This window comes from Apteryx mantelli, chromosome 4 (genome assembly GCF_036417845.1).
Source record: "Apteryx mantelli isolate bAptMan1 chromosome 4, bAptMan1.hap1, whole genome shotgun sequence".
In the NCBI taxonomy this organism is placed as follows: domain Eukaryota; kingdom Metazoa; phylum Chordata; class Aves; order Apterygiformes; family Apterygidae; genus Apteryx; species Apteryx mantelli.
This window is the reverse complement of record NC_089981.1, coordinates 39,318,507-39,341,527: the sequence shown is the minus strand read 5'-3', so window position 1 is coordinate 39,341,527 and position 23,021 is coordinate 39,318,507. Positions and strand designations below refer to the sequence as shown.

Below are 23,021 nucleotides of genomic sequence, written 5' to 3'. Positions count from 1 at the left end.
AGTATATTGTTCGTATCATATAAGATAAGTGAAATTACTTTTAAGTAGCACCTGAATTGAATGTTGGTGTATTGAGCCCCTTAAATAGTGACACAAGTTGTGTTTTTAATATTTTGCTTAACAGAGTTCAGACTAAAGTTTCAGGGAAAGCCAGCAAATAAACTAGTAGAGGTCATATGTTGTGTTATAAATAAATACTTATCTGATTGGAAAGTCACAAAAAAGGAAGAGGAAAAAATACTGTGATTCATATAAAAAAGAGGTTAGTTGTTCAGATGATCAGTATAAAAAGAATAAAATGTAGTATTTTTGTATTTTCTCTAAAGCTCAAAGCCTTGCAAACACCTAAGGGAATGCTGGCCAATAAGTCCTATCTATTACAACTTAAAAGTTAATTAGCAATTCCTTTTCCAGCCTTTCTTTAATCTTGCGCCTTACTGTGATGTTTTCATGTATGGAACTTCTTTGTTTACCTGGGATTACTGACATAGCTGTAACTAAAAAAATTAAACTAAAATCTCTATTCTTTTTTTTTCAGAATGGAATATCAAGCACTCCCTAAGCCGCCTCTTATCTTATTGAATGCTTACTCAACGTCTATGTTTCGGTGCAATGAAAGTTGTGTCATAATGAATAGTGCATGTAGCACCTCATGACAACGAAACTTAATTTAGTGTATAACTTCACTACACCCAGGATTCAGGGTCAGGCTCAGCCTTTTATATTATATAAGTCCTCATCTTTAACTTTTCTTGGTTCTTTGCTGTTACACTCCTTGCTGAAAACCAATATTCTTAAAATACTGTGTTTATTCAGAATTGTTTCACACGGTGTAGAACTTTCAAATTTATGGAACTGTACCTGTATTGGTTTTCTTCACTTAATTGTCATCAGAAATGCAATGTTAGGACTATATTTTTTGAGTATGGAAATGAAAGGAGTCTAGGTGTTTCACTGATGGACAAATGCAAAGTTGACTGAATGGACATTAATGAAGTGGATTATCTGCTTAAGGTCCAAGGTTTCTCATGTATGAGGTCTGCTGCACAATCATGACAGGTGGGAAAGAGGAATTGATTGGCCCTTGACATTTGCAAAGTTAATGTTTACCAAATCTTACCTGATGTTCTGCATCATTTGCTTTTGTCATGTGGAATGGGGAAATATTGCCAGCCTCTGTTACCACTGTAGATAAGTCCTGTAAGCTTGCTCCTTTTGATGGTTCTTTAGTATTTCTTAGTCTAGTAAAGGTCTGGATTGCTATATAAATCCAAAATATTCCTATATAATTGATGGCTTTCAGCTGTAAAATAGTTATTGCTCATCTCTTTTGAATGACTTATTGCTGATTCAGTCCCTGTTTTCAGCTATAGTGTCACCCAAGTATTAAGATAAGTCAGCTATTTTCAGTCCTTGTGCCACACAACCAAATAACATATACAGTTGAAATATGAGTACAGTATATGGTAAGAATTTTCTTTTTGTAATTAGTAACAGCTTATAGATGGCTGTTAACAGAATGATAATGAACTATTTTTAGCAGCAGAATGCTCTCCAGTGACAGCAATGGACCTACAAATCTTTCCAGTGTTACTCATCTAGCATGAGGGATTTTTGTCTTCAAGGGAGAAAAAAATCCTGTCATGAGGCATAGCAAGTTAGTGAGTGGGAAAGGATCCAGAGTTGTTAGAAATGCTGCCCTAATTTATCCAGGCGTTTATACTGTCACTGTGATAAGCACAAGCTGAAAAAAAGGTTTCCAAAAATGGCTTGACACATGTAGATATTCTGTGAACTCCGTTCCAGAAGCTGATATAAATGTAATAGAAGGTGAGATCATTTCATTTACAAAGAGGCTTTTACAAGTCACTGCCATTTCCTGGGTAAGTATTACCGTGAGATGTTTTTTTTGTTATAGCTCATTATTTTAATGCTTCATTCTACTCGGAACTTGGTCTGAGATCTCCTATGGATGTATACACTTTTTGCTCTTTCTAAATTGTGGGCTTGGGTGCTGCTTGCCTCAGCCATTGAAGTAAGTCCAAAGGGGCTCCTAAGATAAGGTGCTTCAGGTTTGTCCTTATTATCGCAGTGCAATGTTGCAGGGCTTTCTCATCACTCAAAAGATTAGTCGTGTACAATGGGACCCTTTTAATCTATCTGAAACCTTGAAGAACTGATGTATGTAAACTGAACAGCACGTTATGGGCAGCAACAACAGAAAAACGTAATGATGGAGCGCAAGGTGCACTTTAATTTATTCTGTCACATTTGGTTTTCTTGCAGCATTTTGTACCAGAAGACTGCATACATCATTTTTTGTAGAATGAATGCAGTCTTGAAAATGGATGTTCCTGTGAATTTCAGTGCTGCCTAGACTTGCCTAAATTTGTAGGGGGGAGGGAGGAATGGGTAACTTTTTGTGAGACAGACTTCTGCAAGACTTAGAGGTTTAAAGTTTCAAATTAGATACATCATTATATTAGAAATAGGTAATTCAGATATCAGTCTTGTGAATGGTAAAACTACCTAAACATAATAATAATTTGGTAAGCAGTAAATATCTGAAAAAAAGATGTCAAAATAACTGCTGTGTGAAAATGATTAAGCCTAAAAATTCAGCAACTTTAAAATATAACATGACTCAATCTAGGAAGAGTTTGGAGGTTTGGGGGTTTTTTTCTTTTTGAAGTAGCACTCTTAATCAGTTTTTTCACCTTATGATTGTGTAATAATAAGCAAACTGCTTTTTTTTTTTTTTTTTAACTTGAACAAATTTGGTTGCTGTTATTGGTTCGTTTCAGTGGCTTCTCTGGAAACTAACCAGTATTAAAGGAAAGTGTAAACGGGGCCACTCCCAGCACTCAGATGTGTAACTTGTAAAGATAACTGAGTTTTCCTTGTGAATTTTGTTTCCTTCAGTATGGCTATGACCATAGTTTTGCATACAAAGATATATATAAAATATTATTTGTGCATAGATATGAATAGGGACATTATTTCTTAGCATGGAGGATTAAATGTCTTTGTTCTGCTCAGTTTTCTTTAGAACCAAGGAACGATGTTGAGCCATCAGAGCTTTGTGGGAGAGATGGAATTTCTCTGCTTTTAAATTTTAACATCTTATCTGATATAATTCTTGCATTTATTTGTTTATTTATTTATAAGAACTGAATTTCTTTCAGTTAAGATTTACGCTGAGGTAGTCAGAAGCTGGATACAACTCTGCAATGTTGGATACTGCTGGTAAATGACTTAACTGCATTCTACCAGCCTTTTCCTTAGGGTTTTAGAAGGAAATAATGAACAACATATGGAAATGTTGAATGAATGTTCAGAAATACTTGCTATTAGCACTAATAGTTAAACATTCCTAAATTAAACGTGTTAACAATTTTAGGTGATTGATTCTTATGAGAAAACAAGTCTTCCAGTTACAGGCAGATCAACAAGAATTAAAATTATTATTCTTATTTTTAAATATTTCAATGTCATATTTTTGACTTATGCTTCCATTTCATGTAAAAGTGTGTTGATCAATTGTGTCATGGTCTTGCTTCATAAAGCACACGGGAAAGGACTGAACACTGGGTCAAGGTATACAATAACCGCTCAGTTGTCTGTTAGCAGAAAATCTTATTTCTAAATCTTTGCAGACTTCAGCATTACTGCCAGGATCCTCTGAAAAGCATGAGGAAAAAATCAGACTCCCCAAATGGGGTGGCATGAGTTGGTTAGAAGAAAGACCTCACGGCTGTCTGCCACTGCTAGTGGCCTGCCCCTGTACATTGCACTCAGGCGGAAGGGTCATGCCATCAGGAGCCTGATTCTTTTTTACATTGTTAGGGATAGAGCGGTCCTAAAACCGCTCCTTAGGTCCTAAAACTGCTCCTTAGGTCCTAAAACCCTTCCTTACTGAGTGAAGTTGCCAGGGAAGGAAGAAGAAAATGTTTCCCTCTTCTTGACCACCTAAAGAGGTGATCATACAGTCCTAAAAATAAGCAAGGAATCTGAAACAGGAGTCGTAGTGAAATTCAGGCTCTCCCTCCGAGGGAGTTTTGCCACCAATTTCAGTGAGTTTAGGACTTGGTCTGATGTGTTGGCCAACTGCTGAAGTTAAGTTGGTTTTGGTTAGTTGTGCCAGCCATGTCTTGTTCTATTTCCCAGAATAGCCACTTTGATAAGGTATTTACCATTTACAAATATGGAATGGATTCTGTAGTGAGCACTTAACAGAGAAGCTGTCATTTAAAAACACATAACAAACACTTCCCTGAAACTTTTTTTGTGGACTATTTTTAGTTGTTTGTTTAAGATTGATGACATTCAAATTGAAAATGCCATTAGGGAACAAATGTAGTATTTAAAGGAATGAATATTCAATAATTCTTATTTACTATTTAATGCCAAAAGACCTCCTCAACAATGAAACAAATCCCTCTCCCAAAACAGCTTTCCAGGTAATTTGTTTGGCTGTACTTCAGTTGACTGCAGCAAAACTTGAGGAGGATTTAGGGGAAGGGTAGTTGTGGGAGCTTTTTTATTTATTTCCATTATAAATTTTTAGTGTTCTGCAGTACTAGCATTTTAACTGGTAGATGCATATAATTAAATTACTTTTAGCATATCATTAATTTACTTTTAACAAAATATCTAGAAGACAATTCAGCCTTGGAAAAGATGGGGTTTCACCTCCTGAAGTCCAGGTGGAGGTGAATGCATACCCTTTAGCTGAATTTGTCCCATGGTAACAAAGCCAATTAACATAGGGTATCACAGGCCTCCTTGAGGCTGCATCAGAAGAGACTTCCCTTTTGGGAATGAAGGCTGAATGTCCTGATTAATTTGCTTCAGTAAGACCTGTTCAAGTTGAGATTTATGTGAGTACTTAACATGCTTTGCAAAATTTGGGCTGTAGCATACGCTTTCCTGTTTAGGCTTATTATTCCCCCCCCCCCCCAATTTTTTTTAGTAGTTTGCTGTCTAAATGATGGAGAGTCCTGTTCCCTTCCATCTGCTCCTCCCACCTCTCTCACATTCCTGTTTTGCAGCCGAAGTTGTGAGGCACTATGTGTGATGACGATGAAACCACTGCCCTTGTTTGTGATAATGGTTCTGGGCTTTGCAAAGCTGGGTTTGCAGGAGATGATGCCCCAAGGGCTGTATTTCCATCCATCGTTGGACGTCCTCGACATCAGGTCAGCTGGTACCAAAGTGATAGTGCTGTCTGTTTTTATTTTTGGTACTTAGTTATGGCAGTGATAAAGCATCAGTGCTGTCCTTATCCAGGCAAAACTCTCACCAATCCTTGTAGGAATCCAGCTTGTGAAGAACTGGAGGACTGAGCTGCATGTCTTTAATACTCAGAGGTAAACTGCTCAATCCATTAGAAAGGGTGTTCTTCAGCTGTGAGGTGTTGACTACAGAAGAACATGAGCCTGTTTTGCTGGTATGAAGATGTGTTATGGGAAAAAAACTTACTGAAAAAATAGTTAAATAAAGAGCAGTTTGGGTTGGGATAGTCACTGGCTTTTTCAAAAATATAATAGTACATATATGCAGCTTTCTAATATTGCATGATCCTCCGTTGTAAATACTGGTCAATAACAGAAAATCCTAATCCCACAATGGTGTCTCAGCATCGTGCAAATCACGTTGATTAGAAAGGGGTTTTGTTACTGTTTTGTTTGTGCCTAGTTGTAAAAATCTTTGAACATTTGCACTTTGGATTCCAGATTCTTTGGCTTGTTGTCCTTCTAATAGCTTTTATTTGTTAGAAAACCCTGAATACAAAGGAAAAATAAGATTGGCAGAGCATTGTTAACATGAGACAACAAATGAATAATTGTGATAAGCTCCTTTTATTGTGCCAGTAGGCAACAGCAGGGCCCATTAAATTTCCCAAAAAAGGTCTCTAACACATCACTTTATCAGCTCAGGACTGGAAAGAATAAATGTGGCTTTTCTTGAACTGGAAAAGGGTCTTACTGCTTGATTGCTTCTAATAGTTCCTTTATAAATATAAGATGCAGATTTTCATTTTTATTTTATTTATATCTAAGATTTTAATTTTCTGGGCTGTAAAAATTCTTCCCTCAAGTTCCCTGTGTTCTTTTGAGAAGATAAATAGGCCTGGCTTGACAGGCACAGAATACTAAGCATTTTATAGAATGTATTTTGAACACCTCTATGAGTTATTAAACTTAAATGTCAGTTCTTGAAAACATGTCCATTCTTTAACCTCTAAAATTGTGCACTGGCTTTTATTAATGATTAGGGCTGGCATGTAATTTTACACAGTTGAACAGCTCAGTGGCTGTATTATGGAATGAATGGAATTAAAATATATCCATGGGAAAATTAAATATTTCTATGCCAGTTGCTGAATAATATTGTGCCTAATATGTTGGTAATATTATTTGGGGCAATCATGATAGATTCGCTAATGCAAACAAGATAAATTTAATAAAACTATTTTTAAATAAACTAGTTTTCTTCTAAAAAAAAAAAAATGCCTCTTTTCCACCTAAATTAATGAGTCTGGAGTGCTCTTTTGCAAAATATATTTTTTCCAAAAACAAGTGTTTTTCACTTTGCCTGTGTTCTAGGCAGGTCTTCCAGCAAGGGGGAGATCTCACTGTTCAAAGGCAGTAATGGAACTGCCTAGGCACATTTGTAGCCAAGCGCGTAAAGTAAGTTTGGGGAGCAAAGAAGAGTTTATATCTTTTTTCAGCTATAAATCCTTTGCTTTGTTTCTTTGTACAGTGACAAAGGGCTCACCTTTTGTGGAGAAACTATGAATTAACCGATGCCTGCCTTGATTGGGCTCCCACAGGGGCGTTAGTTGCACCCAGTGTGAGGTAACTTGCTTCATTTTAGAAGCTGCCTTGCTCTTCCTAGCATGTATATAGGGGGAGTTAGTTCAGAGTAGGTGGTTATCAGGAAATTCACATTTTAGTTTGGTGTACATTTTTGGCTTTGTGGAAGTATGTTCTGGAATGGCAGTAACAATAGCAGATACAATATTTCATGTGAAGTATTAACCTAAAAAATGTAGAGCTAATATTAGACCACTGTACTTTGCAGGGTGTTATGGTTGGAATGGGTCAAAAAGACAGCTATGTAGGGGACGAAGCGCAAAGTAAAAGAGGGATCTTAACACTGAAGTATCCCATTGAGCATGGAATCATCACTAACTGGGATGACATGGAAAAGGTAGGTGTTTATTTTTAATGTAATTTTGTTGAAGCATCATCTTAGATAAGACATACAATTTGCTATTAACCTTCCTGCAAACCAAAGGAGAAATCCTTGAAGAGTTTGTAATTTCAGAATAGGTACAGTATGCTATTACAGAAGTCCAGGTGTTGATCAGGTCTTGGCATTCTACAGTTGTTATTTTTTCAGAAAGTATATAAATATGCTTATTACTTATCAGACTTGGCAGTCTGTTATAAAAATATGGTAATAATTCATGCTTTATACATATTGTATTCAGTCTTGAAGTTCCAGCTGAGGCTGAACAATGATAAGTGGCTAAAGTTAAAAACGCAGGTTGAGATTCATCTGAGTTGAACTGGAAAAATATTAAAGATATGTTACTTAGGTCAGGAACAAAAACCATGAGGATGAGGGATGATTTTTGCCTCCTTACTTCTTGCCTACACAAACGAGGTCATAGGTGATGCCCACATCTTGTGCTTATATATGACATTCTCTCAGTGTCAATTAAAGACGAAAAGACAGAGTTTGGCTTGCTATTGCTATACTGATTCTCTGAGAGTCTGGAATAGGATTTTTCCCTGAAGCATGTTTTTCCATTGCCAATTCCAGTTATTGTTTAATGTCCTGATGGTGACAAGGCTTATTTATTCCCCATCAAGCACAATTTTCTGGTATTCTGCCAGTATAATGACCTCTTTGTGAAATGTCCATTTAAGGATGTCTCAGATCAGGCACAGGCAATGACGTGTCTCCTAACAGACACTGGAGAGAGAAAAGTCCTAAGGGCACTATAACACTACGAAATATCTCTGATGTCCTACATTTCCTGATCTTTGGAGCAAGCATCTGAGTCTGTATGTGGAAATATTGTATGTCGTCTTTAGAGACAAATTTGCAATTCAGTCCTTTGTCATCTCCAGGTGGAAGGGTAGGGGGAGAATACTTCACAAGCAAATACTTCTAGTATTGACGGCTATTTCTGTGGAAAATACCACTGAAAGGAAGACACAGGGCCTGTGTTGTTTTGTGTTCATGCTTGCTGAGATGAAGTGTATACAGCTATAATACATATATCTAAAAATCACGTAAATTAGTTACTATGTCATGTTCATGAACCCAAATTGATTATTGCTGAGTGTCCCAGGTGAACAGACTAAAATTAATACAGAAGCAATGGGAGTTCCTCAGTTTTGCTTGGAAGTAAATTGCCCACCTACTCCTCCAGATGGAAGCATAGCATTTGCATTTCATTATTTCACTGCTTCCTGGGAGGCCACCTAGGTCTATTCTGCAGAGTTAGTCTACCACATACTTCCCATTACATTGCTCTTCCTGATAATTATGCTGCTGTCTGCATTCAGCAAGAACGTGTAATTTCTTAACAGAACAAAAAAGGGTTGAGGGGAGGAAGCAGTAGAGCACTATTTTCTGTTCTTCCCTCAGTGATTGATCTCCGCATCTAAATATTGTACCAAACATAATACATAACCGTATGTCTCTTTCTGGGTCATGCTCGATGCTAGAGCAGACTATCCAAAATCTAGTCAGGAAAGGGAATTGGAGAGGTTAAAAAAGTGGTGTGTACTTTTTTGTATTGAGATGGCCTAATGGCTAGACTGATTGTTTTCAAGTGTGGGGTCTCTGAGGGTGTCCACAGGTAGAGATTTCAGGCAGTGCTGTAATTCAATAATAATTGTCAGATATTATATGGGTTCTTATAAGTTGCTCTTTTTGTCAGTCTGGCACTGAAATGGGTGAAAGAACTACTTGTGAAAATGGGTCTCTAGGCCAAACTTACTTTATTCTGACATTTAGCTTGCAAAATGCAGTAGTTGGCAAAGATGCCCCAAAATTGAATTGTGCTTAGACTCCTTGCTGAGGCTAGGAGGAGAATGGGGCAGTGAAAGCAGCTTTTAAGTAAATAAGCAATGAGTAAGAAATAGGAACTAAAAGGGAGCAGTGTGAGAGAAAGACAGTAGAAAAGAGGCAAGAGTAGAACAACTTCGCTAACTTTTGCAATTTTGTCGCAAATATAGAAAAAATGTTTTTTCTTATGAGCTTCCCTGATTCATTCAGTCACATGATTACATGAAAATCTCAACTTCCATTGAAGTTCTATAAAACACACACACTCACTCACTCACTCTTCTAGCTGAGGGAAGTTCTGAAATTCAGTTCCTAAAGTTTTGAAGCTAAGGGAAAATCTTTTATGTATGTATATGTATTTTTCCATGATTTTTAAATCAGTTTCATGATTTTGACCTGAACCACGAATTTCTTTTAAAGGCTTGGAAATAACAGTACTAAAAATTCCATGATATAGAAGAAACGAGTTACTGGGCATTGTGCCAAAAATGGGACAAAAACATAATAGTGCAGTGCCCAACCATCTACACATTACAAAAGAGGGGGTCACCAAAAGATGAGACTTGTGAATAAGTATGAGTGTGTGTGTGCATGTGTGTGAGAGCGAGCAAGCATGCTGCAGGATGCATAGACGTTCTTGTGAATCATAAGCAGAATGTGTAGGCAATGAAACGAAGGTTTCTTCTTCTCATGTGCTTCAGTTCACAATATTCAAATTTGGACTGCTCTGTTTTCCAGTGGATAATATTGCAGGGCACTGTACAGCACTGTTAATTTGTTCACAGCAATTGACCTGATAATGTATGGGAGGGAAAGCATTAGAACGGAGCATTTGCTGGCTCTGATGACTACATAAATGTTTAAAGCAAGTGTTGGAATAATCCTTCCTCAGTAATTTCTCTGTGGTATTGTACCTGCTGCTTAAATTTAATTCTTATGACCTATAAAAAACAACACTGAACTTTTTCTTTTTTTTTTTTTTTTGTGGAATATAAATTATCATCAGATCTAATAGTCTGTACAGTGCCTAATCCTGCCTGATATTGAGAAACACCTGCAAAATGATAATGGTTTTGGCAGGGTCCTGCTTTACTAGTACTAGATTGTTCCTCACTGTAGAACTCTTCAGTAATTTCTAATTATGTGAGCAGAAAGGTTTCCTTCTCTCCTTTAGTCATTCCTTTCCTGTCTGAAATTGTGATCTTTTTCTTCTCCTTATATCTAACATACATTTTCCTTTTTTTAAATTTTGCATTACTACTTACTGTTTTACTGAACTTATCCCTGCCTTTTGTTCTAAATGTTCAAATGGCAGATGACTTCCATCCCAAATCCCAGTTCTGGAAACATCTGATTTTTAGGGGATTGAGAGGGATTTGCTTTTTTAGGGCCAATAATTTTCTTGATGAATGATTCCAGCTCTGGATGGCTGTAGACTTTGGAGACTGTGGGCTTCAGTTTAGATAAGATCTGTTTTTCACTTAAGTTCATTTTGGAGTATAATAATGTCTCAAGGATATTTATTTAATAAGTTACCCATTAAAATATCCTGATGTTTTGTGCTCAGAAGTAAGTTCCTTGGTTCAGACAATGCCGGAATTAAAAATAGAAGGAAAGAAAGGAAGGAAGGAAATGTAAGTAAGAATTAAACAAGTAGGCAAGGAGTCTTCTAGCTGACATCAAGAAAAAAATCCCTTCAGTCCCTCATAGCCGTAGCCCTCAGGCAGCGAGGGCCTCCCTGTGTCAGAAGAACAATGAAAGCCAGACATGTTTGATGCAGGTAGCACCTTCCACCATGAAAAATACTATAGTACTCTATAGACTGTGACTAATACGTTTAGTTAGTTTATAATGAGTGAGAGTTTGATTCAAGATTTAATGAAGGAAATGTCTGAGGCAAGGGCCTTTCACTTCTGTGGAAATTATTAGATATATAAAGATCATCTTAGCAGAGGCTTACAACTTACATTCATGGGGAAACTCAGTCTCCAAGCAGCTTGCAGGGAGAAATCTTTCCAGATCTAACAGTTTGGTTCCTGGCTCAGCTTCTGTGTCAGAACACGGGGTTTGAGTGATAACAAGTGTCCCCACTGGGAGAGGATGATACATAATCTGTTTAGGGAATCCTCATTGGAAGGACTCCATTGTGTAGGTTATATTCTATTATTACATTCAATAATAACCCAATGTTTTTTTTCCTAAAATAGAGCAGAACTTGGCTGGTTCACTCTTCCATGCTTTTTCTCTATTTTAATGTGTTTATATGTAACTACTACTGTGTTTAATGTGTTTACACACACACGTTTATATGCTATATGAAATTTTATATATATTATATACAATGATAAAATTATATAAAATTTACTGAAACTGTATCTGGAAAGCTTTCTGAAGCTGAAAAGCTTTCTGTGTAGTTCTGTTATGCGGACAGATTCTTTTCCAGAACATTTTTCTAAACTGACCTTTCATTTTAGATTTGGCATCATTCTTTCTATAATGAACTTCGTGTTGCACCAGAAGAACACCCTATACTGCTGACCGAGGCTCCCTTGAATCCTAAGGCCAACCGTGAAAAAATGACTCAGGTAATTGTCTGTTACCATGTGGCAATGTTTTGCTGCAGATCACTTCTGCATAGAAGTATCCAAAATATCGATAGTCCTGGATATTCAACTTTCTTCTTAATCTGCGAGATAATCTCTTAAAGTTAGTATCGAGGTGCACTGGTTATGAGAGAGCTGATATTTCTGCTGCTCAGTTCCCTGGTTGGCCATAAAATGTTTAGTGTTTGTCTCTTAAAAGCTTTAAGTAAGTTCAGAAGAGTGCGTGTGTCTTCTCAATTCACTGTGTGGGGAAAGTGGCTGAATCACACTTGTGCGAGTTTAGATCAATGACGCCTTTTCTGTGCCTGCCTCTGGCTACAGAGGATGCTCATCTGTAATGGCCCAGCTCCTCAGCTCATGCTGTAGAAACTCCTGCTTTCTAGCCTGAAGGCTGTAGCTTCAAACACTTTTGCATCCAACAGAATGCCAGCTATCATATCAAGAGTGGGTTTTTCTGAAGATATGAATAAAGGCATTTTTAAAGGCCATCACATACATTTTTGTAGAGCTCCAAACTGAAGCATCTCCTTGGGAATCGGGGGAAAAGTGCTTAAAAAAATGGAGTCTTTCTGCTCACTTGGGAAAATGAATTGGTCTAAAAGCATTCAGTCTTAAATGATGCTTTGTTAAACATTTCTGCCTGTGACATGCTCAGTCTCTGGTTTAACAAATTAATATCAGAACCAAAAGTAGACCTCAGAGGTTTGTATTATTATATTAGAGCAACTTTCTGTTCAAAAGTTCATATTGCAAATTTAACTGGTGATGTAGTGACCAGTAAATGTGATTTAAATACAGATAAAGTTTTAAAATCACCTGGGAAAATTGAATGTGGCTCTGCACTTCCCTTTGTGCACACTTTTGGCATATATCTAATAGGAAGATTATACATCAGGTTAGCAACAGTGTAAATAAACTAATTAAGTAGTGAGGTTCATGGCACATATTACTGGGAAATAATACAACTGGGAAATGATAAACAGCAACAAAAATTAAGAAAAGTCTATTTTGTAACAACCAGGAAGTGTGGTTTATGCAGTAGACATGTCTGTGACTGTTTCTTTGTCTTTATGCTGTAATGATAAATCCTGATTTCAAGATTTTTTAAAAAGGCTTATTTTTTATCACTTATTACGTTAACTATGAAATATCAATAATGAATGTATTCTTTAATTGAAAGCGTACAAAAACATACATCATTGGTAAAGATATCTGCTTATGAAATCCCAAGTCCAAGTTTAACTCACTGACTTCTATCACTCTGCTTGTAGACTTTTGAAAGGTGAAGTGGTGAGATGTTGTCGTAGCAGTTCCACCAGTGATGGGGTAACACTGTCTAGAGAGTAGATGGCATTTATTTAGGAAAGGATAGGGCACACATTGCTCTCCAGAGCGTGTTAATTCATTGCATGCCCTTAATGGTTTTACTTAGCAGAGCTCCAGTGGAAGTGCAGTTGGAAACGAATGTTATTCCAGCTGCTCAAATGAAATTACAGTAGACTGATGCAGAAGATGAGAAGTACTGGGGCTTTTTAGAGTAGAAAAGACAATATAAAACATGTTAAGATTGCCATAAAGAGAAAAAATTAAGCTATTGCATTTGGTGGGGACAAAATGAGTTCTAATGGGTTTAAACTACAACAAGTGAGGTTTTAGGTAGAAACTAAGACCACCCCTCTAGGGGTACGGATAGTGTATCACTAGAATTGTTTGCTGGAGGAACCTGGAAATACTCCAGAAGTGAAATTTTTGAGACAGAACAAAAACTTTCAGGAGTGGCTGATTCTTCCTTGAGATAGGAATAGATTAGGTTGTTCCTCATGGTTTCCAGCTGTATATTCAATAAATCTTTAATATTTCAAACTGCTGCATTGCTGTAATCCTGCCATCAAGGTAGAAAAGTTATCTCAAGGAGAGGTGTCATCTTCAATTAATATTATCAATAAAAACCTGACCTAGTGGTCTGAGGTTAATGGAAAGACACCCACTGAGTTAAGTGATTTTTATTAAATCCTAAAGAAAACAGTGCACTGTTCACAAAAGAACCACTGGTCAGGAGTGGACTCAGGAGTAGTAACTGTATGGCAGTATTCATTAAAAAAAGAATTATCATCTCTTCAGATACTCTTAACTGTAGATCCTAAAGATACCCAAACTCTTAATTACAGATTATGTTTGAAACATTCAATGTGCCAGCCATGTATGTAGCAATTCAGGCAGTGCTGTCCCTGTATGCATCTGGAAGAACTACTGGTGAGTCTTTCTGGAAATTGTATTGTTCACATGTCTGTCTTGTGCGTGTGCGTACGCATACATGAATGTATGTTGATTAGGGTACAGCAGCTATGTGTTCAGAAGAACTGATCACTCTGGAAACTGAGTGCTTCCCACTATGCTGCACAAGTACCTCTTGGCTATTTGCAGCTTCAGAGCAGTTATGAGTTATGAGTTTTATGTCTTTCTGCTCCAAAAGCTCAGGTCACTACTACTTACCTATATGAACATTTCTGTTGTGAATATAAAGTGTGTGTGTGTGTGTGTACTGTTGAAAGATGATGCAGTTTAATACTGCCCTTAATTGCCCAGCATACAAAGAAACTGTATCTTAACTGATTGTTTCAAGCCCACAGTTCCTTCTTACTCACTTCAGACCTATCTTTATTGTTGAGCTCCATTCCCAATCAGTGAAAAATACCCTTTTGTAGTTAAATGAAAATATTTAGTTTAAACGTTGAATTTCAGTTGCCTAACTTGATGTTGGCTGTTAAGTGATCATTAGAATTAGCATGGAGATCTTTTCTCATTGCCATTTAGAATCTGATCAAGCGTTAAGACCATAAATTACTTCCTAGCAACCCTTGGGTCTTGATATACTTTGAAAAAAAATTAAAATACCATCTATCTTTGCAGCCTGATGCCACAATCTAATTTTGTATAAAGAGATCGCTGGCTTACAGGAATTAAGATCTGTCATAAATTGTTTTATGTTTAAAATTCAACTATTTGTATGCATTTTTGATATCAGAAATTTTTATTCATTTTCAGTGGAAAACATATACTTCACTTCCTATCCAAGTATATAAATAGCATTGCTCTGCACTGATAAACCATTGTTATATTTTCCCTAATGGGGTGGTTTATTTTAATGGTACACAGATTTTTATATACAATTTTTATATTATGTCTATAAAATGCAAGGGGTCTTCTGAAATGAAATACTATGTATACGTGTAGGATCATTATTGTTAACATCTGTTCAGCAAGAACAATACAATCAAATTGCTGAATGTTTCATGTTTTCTTTCCCCAAAAGCAATTGCCACTTAGTTTATGCTAACAATTTCATCTCGCGTAAACAGATCTCTAATTATAAAAATGACAGAAGGAATTGTCTTGCGAGCATCTTTATTTGTTTGCATGTTTCAATTTAGAATACAGAGAATATAGAGGTTCTCTATCAGTGGAAAATAATCAGCTTTTTTTTTTTTTACAGGAATAGTTTTGGATTCTGGGGATGGTGTCACACACAATGTGCCTATCTATGAGGGTTATGCCTTGCCTCATGCCATTATGAGACTGGATCTTGCGGGCAGAGACCTGACTGACTATCTCATGAAAATCCTTACGGAGAGAGGCTACTCTTTTGTCACCACTGGTAATAAGTTGTGTTTTGTATGCACCTTGCATGCATTTTTTCTGTTAGTTGTGCTGTTACGCTGGAAGCGCGTACCTGGTAAGATGTAGCAAAATCCTTGTCAGTAGATAGGCCAGAGAAAAGCAGTTCATGTTAGCTAGTGGGATTCTCCTGACCAAGGCTTTCAGAAGATACGTTGTGCATCAAGGATGAGGATGCTACCTTATCAGGAAATCTTGCATCATCAAGAAATTTAACTGATGGTTGCCTTTGATCATACCTATTTCACATACAAAGGAGCAAAGTTAGTGGTTAGTAATGAATGAACCTATCAAGATTTGATAAAGGTTTTGTGACGTAAACGTGACAATCTCCACAGTATTCTGTAGTACAGTAGTATGTATTTTATTTGCAGCTGAGAGAAATTTCGTAATGGAAATAGAAAGTATTCTAGTTGAGACAACAGAGAGGTCAGTGTCAGAATCTAACAGACCATATGGCCTTCGTGCACATGCAGAAATGTGTATGAAAAAGTTTGTGTATCCTAGCTATCATACTATATGTTGATAAAACTTGTCTGTCTGCAGCGGAACGGGAGATTGTGAGAGACATAAAGGAGAAGCTGTGTTACGTGGCTTTGGATTTTGAAAATGAAATGGCAACTGCTGCTTCCTCTTCCTCTCTTGAAAAGAGCTATGAGCTTCCTGATGGACAAGTCATCACCATTGGAAATGAACGATTCCGATGCCCAGAAACTCTCTTCCAGCCATCCTTTATAGGTGGGACAGGACTTTTCTTTCTAAGGGCTTGACAGGATGTGAAAAGAATACTTTTTTAAAATATAAAGGAAGCCTTCAGCTGTACGGACTGAGAGATTTATTCTCAAATGTCCTTAGAAACATGCAGCTTCTATTGACTTAATCAGATTAGTTCTTTAGAAGCTATGAACACCACTGCTGCTGCTGGACAAAGATGCCTGTCAGTTTAGAAATAGCAAAATTCTAAGACAGTTTCAGCTTTTATAAATGCAATAGGGCTTTTAAGGTAATGTTTAGAGTACTGTCAGAAGATCATGCTTTTTGTATTGACTGGCTGATTTATAGCTGCACAGTGCTGCTTATGTTGGTTGTGTATCTAGACACTGCTTCTGTATATCAATTTATTATATTAATCTGTAACTTAACTAAACATACAAAATGAAATCCTGTATTATTTTCCAGCAGTTTTATCTGTAATGTCAAAATTCCCATCTTATTCAGTGAATGACTGACATTTTATGGGCAACTTATGCTGCCCTCAAACATTTCCTACTTCCTGCTGAAATGGCACCCACGAGGACTGAGCAAAATGGCTACAGGCAGTTTGGTGCTATTTCCATTAAACTAGATGGCAGAGCCAGCTCTGTTTGTATGTAGAAATCAAACTATTCCAGCATTAATATAGCTCCAAGTTTTGTATCTGAACATCAGCAGGAGTGAGATTTACAGAAATTCTCCTTAATAGATGAAGGAATTTGACTACCAGATGTGTATCAGGAATCAGGGTTGAGGCTAAACAATAGTCAGTATCAGAAACATGGCTCTAGAAACCAGGATTTTCTGGATCACATCTTGGATCACATCTTTGTCAAAATGAGTGTGTTAAGTTAAATTATAGTAGTTAAAGTTCAAATTGTACTTCCAGTACTATATCTTTTCTGGTCCTCTTCTTTAGCAAAAAATGCTAACATAAGTTATCTTTATTGTACTGGTATTTTAGTTAAACTGACATCTCAAAATCAAAGTAGCCCACTGGAATGTCAAGTGGGCTTCTATTTCTAGCTGACAGCATGATATAAGGTTGTAAGAATGACAAATAATTGCAAGAAAATCTCATTTCTTTTTTACCTGATGAAGTAAAAAACTCAGTATGAAAACATAGTGGGGATCTTTCTTCTTCTCAAGTATATTTTGCTTGTATAATTATTAATCTTGTCCTATGCTAAGATGAAGAAGAAGGTAAGGAGTATGTCCTGTCTGTTTGTCCTTCCTCTCCCAAGTATCATATAGCTTTTTTCCTGGAGTTTTATTAAGGGAGAGAGGTGAGAAAACAAGCTTGGACTAATGAGTCTTCCTGTCATTTTAACAATAATAAAAAGAAGGGGATGTAGAGAAGTAGGTTCCTCACTATTTAGAAACAACATGTTGAAAACTTGTTTCCACACAGGGATGGAATCTGCAGGTGTCCATGAAACCACTTATAACAGCATCATGAAATGTGATATTGACATCCGTAAAGATCTTTATGCTAATAATGTACTCTCTGGAGGAACCACAATGTATCCTGGTATTGGTGACCGAATGCAGAAAGAGATTACAGCGTTGGCTCCAAGTACTATGAAGATTAAGGTAATACTTATATTAACACCTGCACGTACCCTTCTTTTGTTGGAAAGTTAGATCTTATAAACAAATCTAAAAATGTCCATAAGGGAACATCCAGAACTTGCATCAAGAAGTCCTGAAGTTAGCAGAGCTAGGCCTTAGACAAGTTGCTTAATACCTCTTTTTCTCCTACTAGCCAAAGCTGATTGAAAGTGTCATTTGAGAGTTACTGGAGTAAAGAGGGTTGCTGAAAGAATGGGAATTGATGAGGTCATTTAAAGGAAATTCGAAACAACAGTTAAGGAGAAGAGTCCTGTAGAATTCCAATGAGATAGGGATATGAGGGAGAAAAGGACTGAGACTGAAGGAACAGCAAAGAGGTCGGGGAAAAAAGTAGAGAGGATAGAGCTGTAAATACCAAAGGGGGCATGAGTAATTTCAGAAGTTACTGGGACTTCAGTGCTTAGCTATAAAGTCATTAGTGGAAAAGGTGAAAGAAGTTTCAGTGGAGTAAATTGTATATGCAGTTACAGGAGAACTCTTCTTTACTAATAAATTCAAAACCTCAGCAGCATGCATGGTTTACACCTTGTTAGCTATTTGAAAGGACCCTTTCAGCTTGGACACAAGACAATGTATAGCTGAGAGTGCTCTTGTGCGCTAGTTTAGAAACAGTCTCTCTGTATGCTATTGTTTTCCAACTGCACAATTGCTTTGCTTCATTAATGGATAGAAGTTATGGTAAATGGAGAAAAGGACAGGATTCAGTGGTCCTTTATTGTCATCTTTGTTTGTGTAATGACACAGACCAGTGCAGATATAGCAGAGTGGAGTACAGAATTGTGATTTCAGCTATTGGCCTCAGAGTTTATTATTATGGGTATATTTGTAGTCTCTTTTCACTGGTGCTTGAACATTTTGGAATGACAAAATATGGAGGATATTGAACAATGTTAACATGACTTAGTTTCCAACATTATATATGATTGTCTCATCTGTACTTAGCTGCATACGTACTGGTGTTAAATGGCTCTGTAATCCTAATGTAAAATTGCCTGCATTTTGGACCTGTCAGGTAGGGGTCCATACTGCAGGACTAAGTCAGGTCTGCGCTGACTGACTTGGAGGAAGGATTTGTCTGTGGACACTGCAGTGAAATTGTCATTTGTGGCAGTGTTACTGTTTCATGTTATTTTACTACCCAAAGTGAAATCTAAGTGAAATCCAGAGCCTCTTTTTTATCAGGCAACAGACTGCCTTCTGAACAGACATGACACCAAGTGACAGGAATGGAAACAGGAACACACAGAAGCAGTGATATGTCCAGTGTAACTTAACAAGTCAGTGGCTAAGCTGGGAATAGGCTGCAGATCTTCTAGCCCTGCATCTAGTGCTTAGCTTACTAGGACATTGCATCTCAACTTTTTCTTTACTTAAAGAACTATTTGATCCTTTAAAAAAAAATCTCCAGACCATTTTGTTCAGTGTTGCCCCACTAGTCTTTATTTGTGACCAAATTAAGTTAACCTTTTAAAGTTTTATTTTTCTTTCTTAAATATTTAGTTTTGGTACCCGTTTTATGGGTCATCTTCATATATCTCATGGGCTGCCATTATTTGTCTGCTTTTAGTAACACAGCAGCTCTGTTGACTTGAGGTAAGACAGAAAATATGGCTGCCTTTTTACCTTTTAGGTGCTTTAATTCAGCTTTAATGCAGTGGTTTTGCACTGGTGTAATGAGAGGACTTTCACCTAGTTATTTCATCCAAAGAGATGTTACTGTGTTATCTATTTGTCATTTTGTTTACAACAGATTGCACTTCTCTTCTAGATGATTGCACCGCCAGAACGTAAATACTCTGTCTGGATTGGGGGTTCAATATTGGCTTCTCTATCCACCTTTCAGCAAATGTGGATCAGTAAAGATGAATATGAGGAAGCGGGTCCCTCTATTGTCCATCGCAAGTGCTTTTGAATGCTTCCATCATGTATTGTCAGTGCTAAGTGTGCTGTTTCTCTGCACATCGCCTGCCCTCATTCATCTCTGAGGGAACTACATGGTTTTACTATCTTCCACCTGTTATAAAATGCACTACATGGGTGTCATGCTAATTAGTATGTTACTTCTAATTTTTAATGCTAACATGAGACTAACATTTCTGGGGGGGTTCCAAGATCAATAACAGTAGTTATACATTTGTGTAGCACTCTCTTCTTCAGCCCCACTGCCCTCACCCCCTACTCATCAAGTATTGTACTGCCATTCAGGAGTTAGCACACAATACTGCTGTATGTTAGTCTCTGCTAATTGATGGCAAATCTGAAGCATGCACATAATAGGCAGTTCTTTCAAGCCCAAACACAATGCAAGATCTAGGTACCATGTGTTTATTTTATGCAGTTAAGTGGTACACAGGATTTTACTAAGGGGATGGGTACCAATATGCATGTGTTCTTTCAGTACAATTTGTGTGGATTTCTTTCCCTTGTATCCTGTAATTGTTTGGCAGGAGACCTCTGTCTTCCTCTGACCACCACTCCCCATCAGTTGAAGAGTTTCAACAAGCTGCAGTACTTTTTTGTGCTTACACGTAACAGGTTAATTTACTTGTTGCGTTATTGTTCTTCTTCATGATCTCCCTTCTTTCCTAAGCAGTTAAATGATGTTTCATTTACTTGCTTTTGTGATATCTGTGCTATGCTAAGCTAATGATTACTGAGTAAATCATCTTTTAAATATGTTATCAAAATACTCTGGGTTTAATGGATCAATAAAAGTGTAATTATCCATGTAAGGCTGATGTGGCTTACATTAATTTCATACTGACTATACTATCTGTTAAACATAGAAATTAGTTATTATTGTTTTAATTTTATTATGAAAACTATTTCATTCCCTTTGAGCATTCTAGATAAGCAATTTTTAAATGAAAACAGAATTGTTTCACAATTTCTGTAAAATTTCTATCTGCTTGTATGGGAAATTTTCGTAATGTTCTGTATGAGGGTGTGAGCCAGTTGTAAAGGTCATATTTTAGTGTTTCAAATATCAGGCAAGTTCATTCTATAAGATTCTGCACTCCAAGATTCTGCATGCCTTCAATTCTGAGTTGATGGTGATGTAAGGCTTGATGTATGTTTCATGATTTAAATCAAATCTGTCAAACCTGTGAAGTGGCAGATAAGGTATATGCTTTTATATAAATGAATATGTGAGGCTTAAGGATGTAGTGACTATCCCAAAATACCCTGATGTGCTCATCTGAGAACGGAATGAAATCCAGGATTGTTGAATCCTAGACAACTGTGCCGTTAACTGGACAATGTGTGCATGCATTCTCCCTCCCTCCTTCTCTCCCTCCCCTCATCTTTCTCTCATTACTGTGTTTTGTATTGATGCCTCCTAAATCTGCCATACACGGCCTTGAAATGACTTGCCAGAAAAGATACCCTTTTCCAAAGATGGGGAAAAGATATTACTTGGATTTACAGACTTCTGTTTCTCATAGCATGGGTTAAACTGGGAGGAAAAGTGTATTTTTATTGGCTTTCACAGAAGTAAGTTTTTCTTTTCAGTTTTTTTTTGGTTTAGAACACTTAGTTAAAGGCCACAGCATTCCAAAAGCATTGAAGAATCCAAGGCTGTTGCAAATAGTTTCTGTTTTCCTTAGAGACAGCATAATGGACAGTGTCCAAGTGCTGCTGTTAAGGGCAATAAATGATCAGCTTATCTCAAATCAACTGATGTTATTGTGAGCAGTATCCCATCTGTTCTTTAGCTAACACTCTGACGCTACCAGCTTGTTCCCCTGTTAACCTAGGATAGAATATTTGATTGATGTATGATCTGCTATCTTTGTGTTAGTCTTGTGTGGAGGGCTGTACAAATGAGCAAGGCTTCAAAGATGAAGGCATACGTATTCCTGTGTGGAAAACAGATAAATGCAAAATTCCAGAAAGATTTTTGCCTTCATTCCAGAATCGCGTTGTGGACTTGGAATTCTCATTTCTTCATCCAAACACTGAACAAGTGTGCCTTCATTTAAGAATTGCGTTACCAACCTGCAACTCAAATGTGCTCGCATTCCTCAGGTAGAATAAGGTTCATAACTCAACTGCTGTTCTGTGAAGGTATTATTAACTGACTCAGCTATCACTTAATAGGTTTTTCTTCCACAGATGAATGAAATGCATGTATAGCTTCGCATCAGTTTTGTATCACAGGTAAGAACTTCCACTGCCTTTTGAAAATGGACCTTAAGGATGTTTTAAAGAACTTTATCAATTCTGACTACTGCTAATTCCAACTGTGGATAATCTCATTTCCTTATCCAAATGGTCTCTTAATGGTAAGAGCGGAAAGGCCATTAAGGGACTGATTCTTCAAAGGCCTAATGTTATCTAGCACAGTAAGAGGAAGAGAGCAGTAAGCAAGAGAGATTGATCTTAACTTCATTCCCACTTTTGAGTGGCAGTCAGTTCAAACTGCCAGTATCCACATGTTCTCAAGCAAATGTAAATCACTGCAAATTTCTCAGCCTCTCAATTAATTTCACTTTAGGTGTTTTAGCTTGGTCTAAGCTTATGTGATTGCTTGCTGCTAAAGTTGCTGATAAATTGGCTACATGTAGGACTGTCAACTGGCCTTATTACCTGTCTAAGCAACATACCTATGTTTTAATCTCAACTTCATGTAGGTGTGATGTTCAACAGCATAGTCTTATGCTCTTGGATCTCTGGAATTCAGTTACTTTTATAGTTCCCTATAATATCAAAGCAAAATTCCTTCTAGTTTGCTAATAACCAATTTGTCCTGGCTTCAATATTAAAAATTAAGGATCTTTAAATATTTTATTTTTTTAATGTATCCTTGCAGTATGTACTCACAGCTCATAAATCAGTGCTCCAGGAGCTACTAGATTAGCCAGTTTGATCACCTGTTTTGGAAGGGACACATGCTGAGAGTTCCAAACCAACAATGCGGTCAAAGAACTGGATTATTGTGGTATTAACACAATATATGTTTTTTTAAAAGTATCAAATTATATTACTTTCTTTTGCATTATTTGACATGTGTGGAAAGAAAAAGAATGGAGTGTACTACATGATTTCACAACAATAATTTTTTTAAATAGTTTTTTAAAAATGTCTGATGAAATGAAACATCAATAACAAAGTCAAAGGTGTTTCTAAGTAAAAAATGTAGGCCAAATTTTTGATTTTGTAAATACATGTTATTGATTTAAATACAATAGAAATATTTCCATTTATATTTCTTAATATTCCTGCAGAAGCAATTTTTTATTCATTTCCTTACAGTAGTTGTAAGCT

General features: G+C 36.8%; 1 protein-coding gene across 5 annotated transcripts; it reads left to right on the top strand.

The window, feature by feature from the left end:
* The first annotated feature begins 677 nt into the window (after window positions 1-677).
* On the top strand, window positions 678-20,473 carry LOC106498226 (actin, alpha skeletal muscle B). 5 transcript variants are annotated; one of them, XM_067296275.1, is made up of 9 exons: window positions 678-704; window positions 5,052-5,198; window positions 7,087-7,215; window positions 11,565-11,675; window positions 13,862-13,946; window positions 15,187-15,348; window positions 15,915-16,106; window positions 17,533-17,714; window positions 19,522-20,473. In XM_067296275.1, exons 2-9 carry the CDS (start codon window positions 5,070-5,072, stop codon window positions 19,663-19,665), a joined length of 1,134 nt encoding a protein of 377 aa, XP_067152376.1. In that variant the 5' UTR covers window positions 678-704; window positions 5,052-5,069; the 3' UTR covers window positions 19,666-20,473. The 5 variants fall into 5 exon arrangements, with proteins under 5 accessions (XP_067152376.1, XP_067152375.1, XP_067152378.1 ...); XM_067296274.1 differs by lacking the exon at window positions 678-704 and adding an exon at window positions 3,154-3,246; XM_067296276.1 differs by lacking the exon at window positions 678-704 and adding an exon at window positions 4,855-4,880.
* Window positions 20,474-23,021: the final 2,548 nt, after the last annotated feature.

Bases quoted from the DNA above. Each gene is read 5' to 3' on its own strand.
- LOC106498226 (XM_067296275.1), top strand. From the start codon at position 5,070: ATGTGTGATGACGATGAAACCACTGCCCTTGTTTGTGATAATGGTTCT. The intron at 7,216-11,564 runs GTAGGTGTTTAT...CTTTCATTTTAG, and splicing joins ACTGGGATGACATGGAAAAG to ATTTGGCATCATTCTTTCTA. The intron at 17,715-19,521 runs GTAATACTTATA...CTTCTCTTCTAG, and splicing joins CAAGTACTATGAAGATTAAG to ATGATTGCACCGCCAGAACG.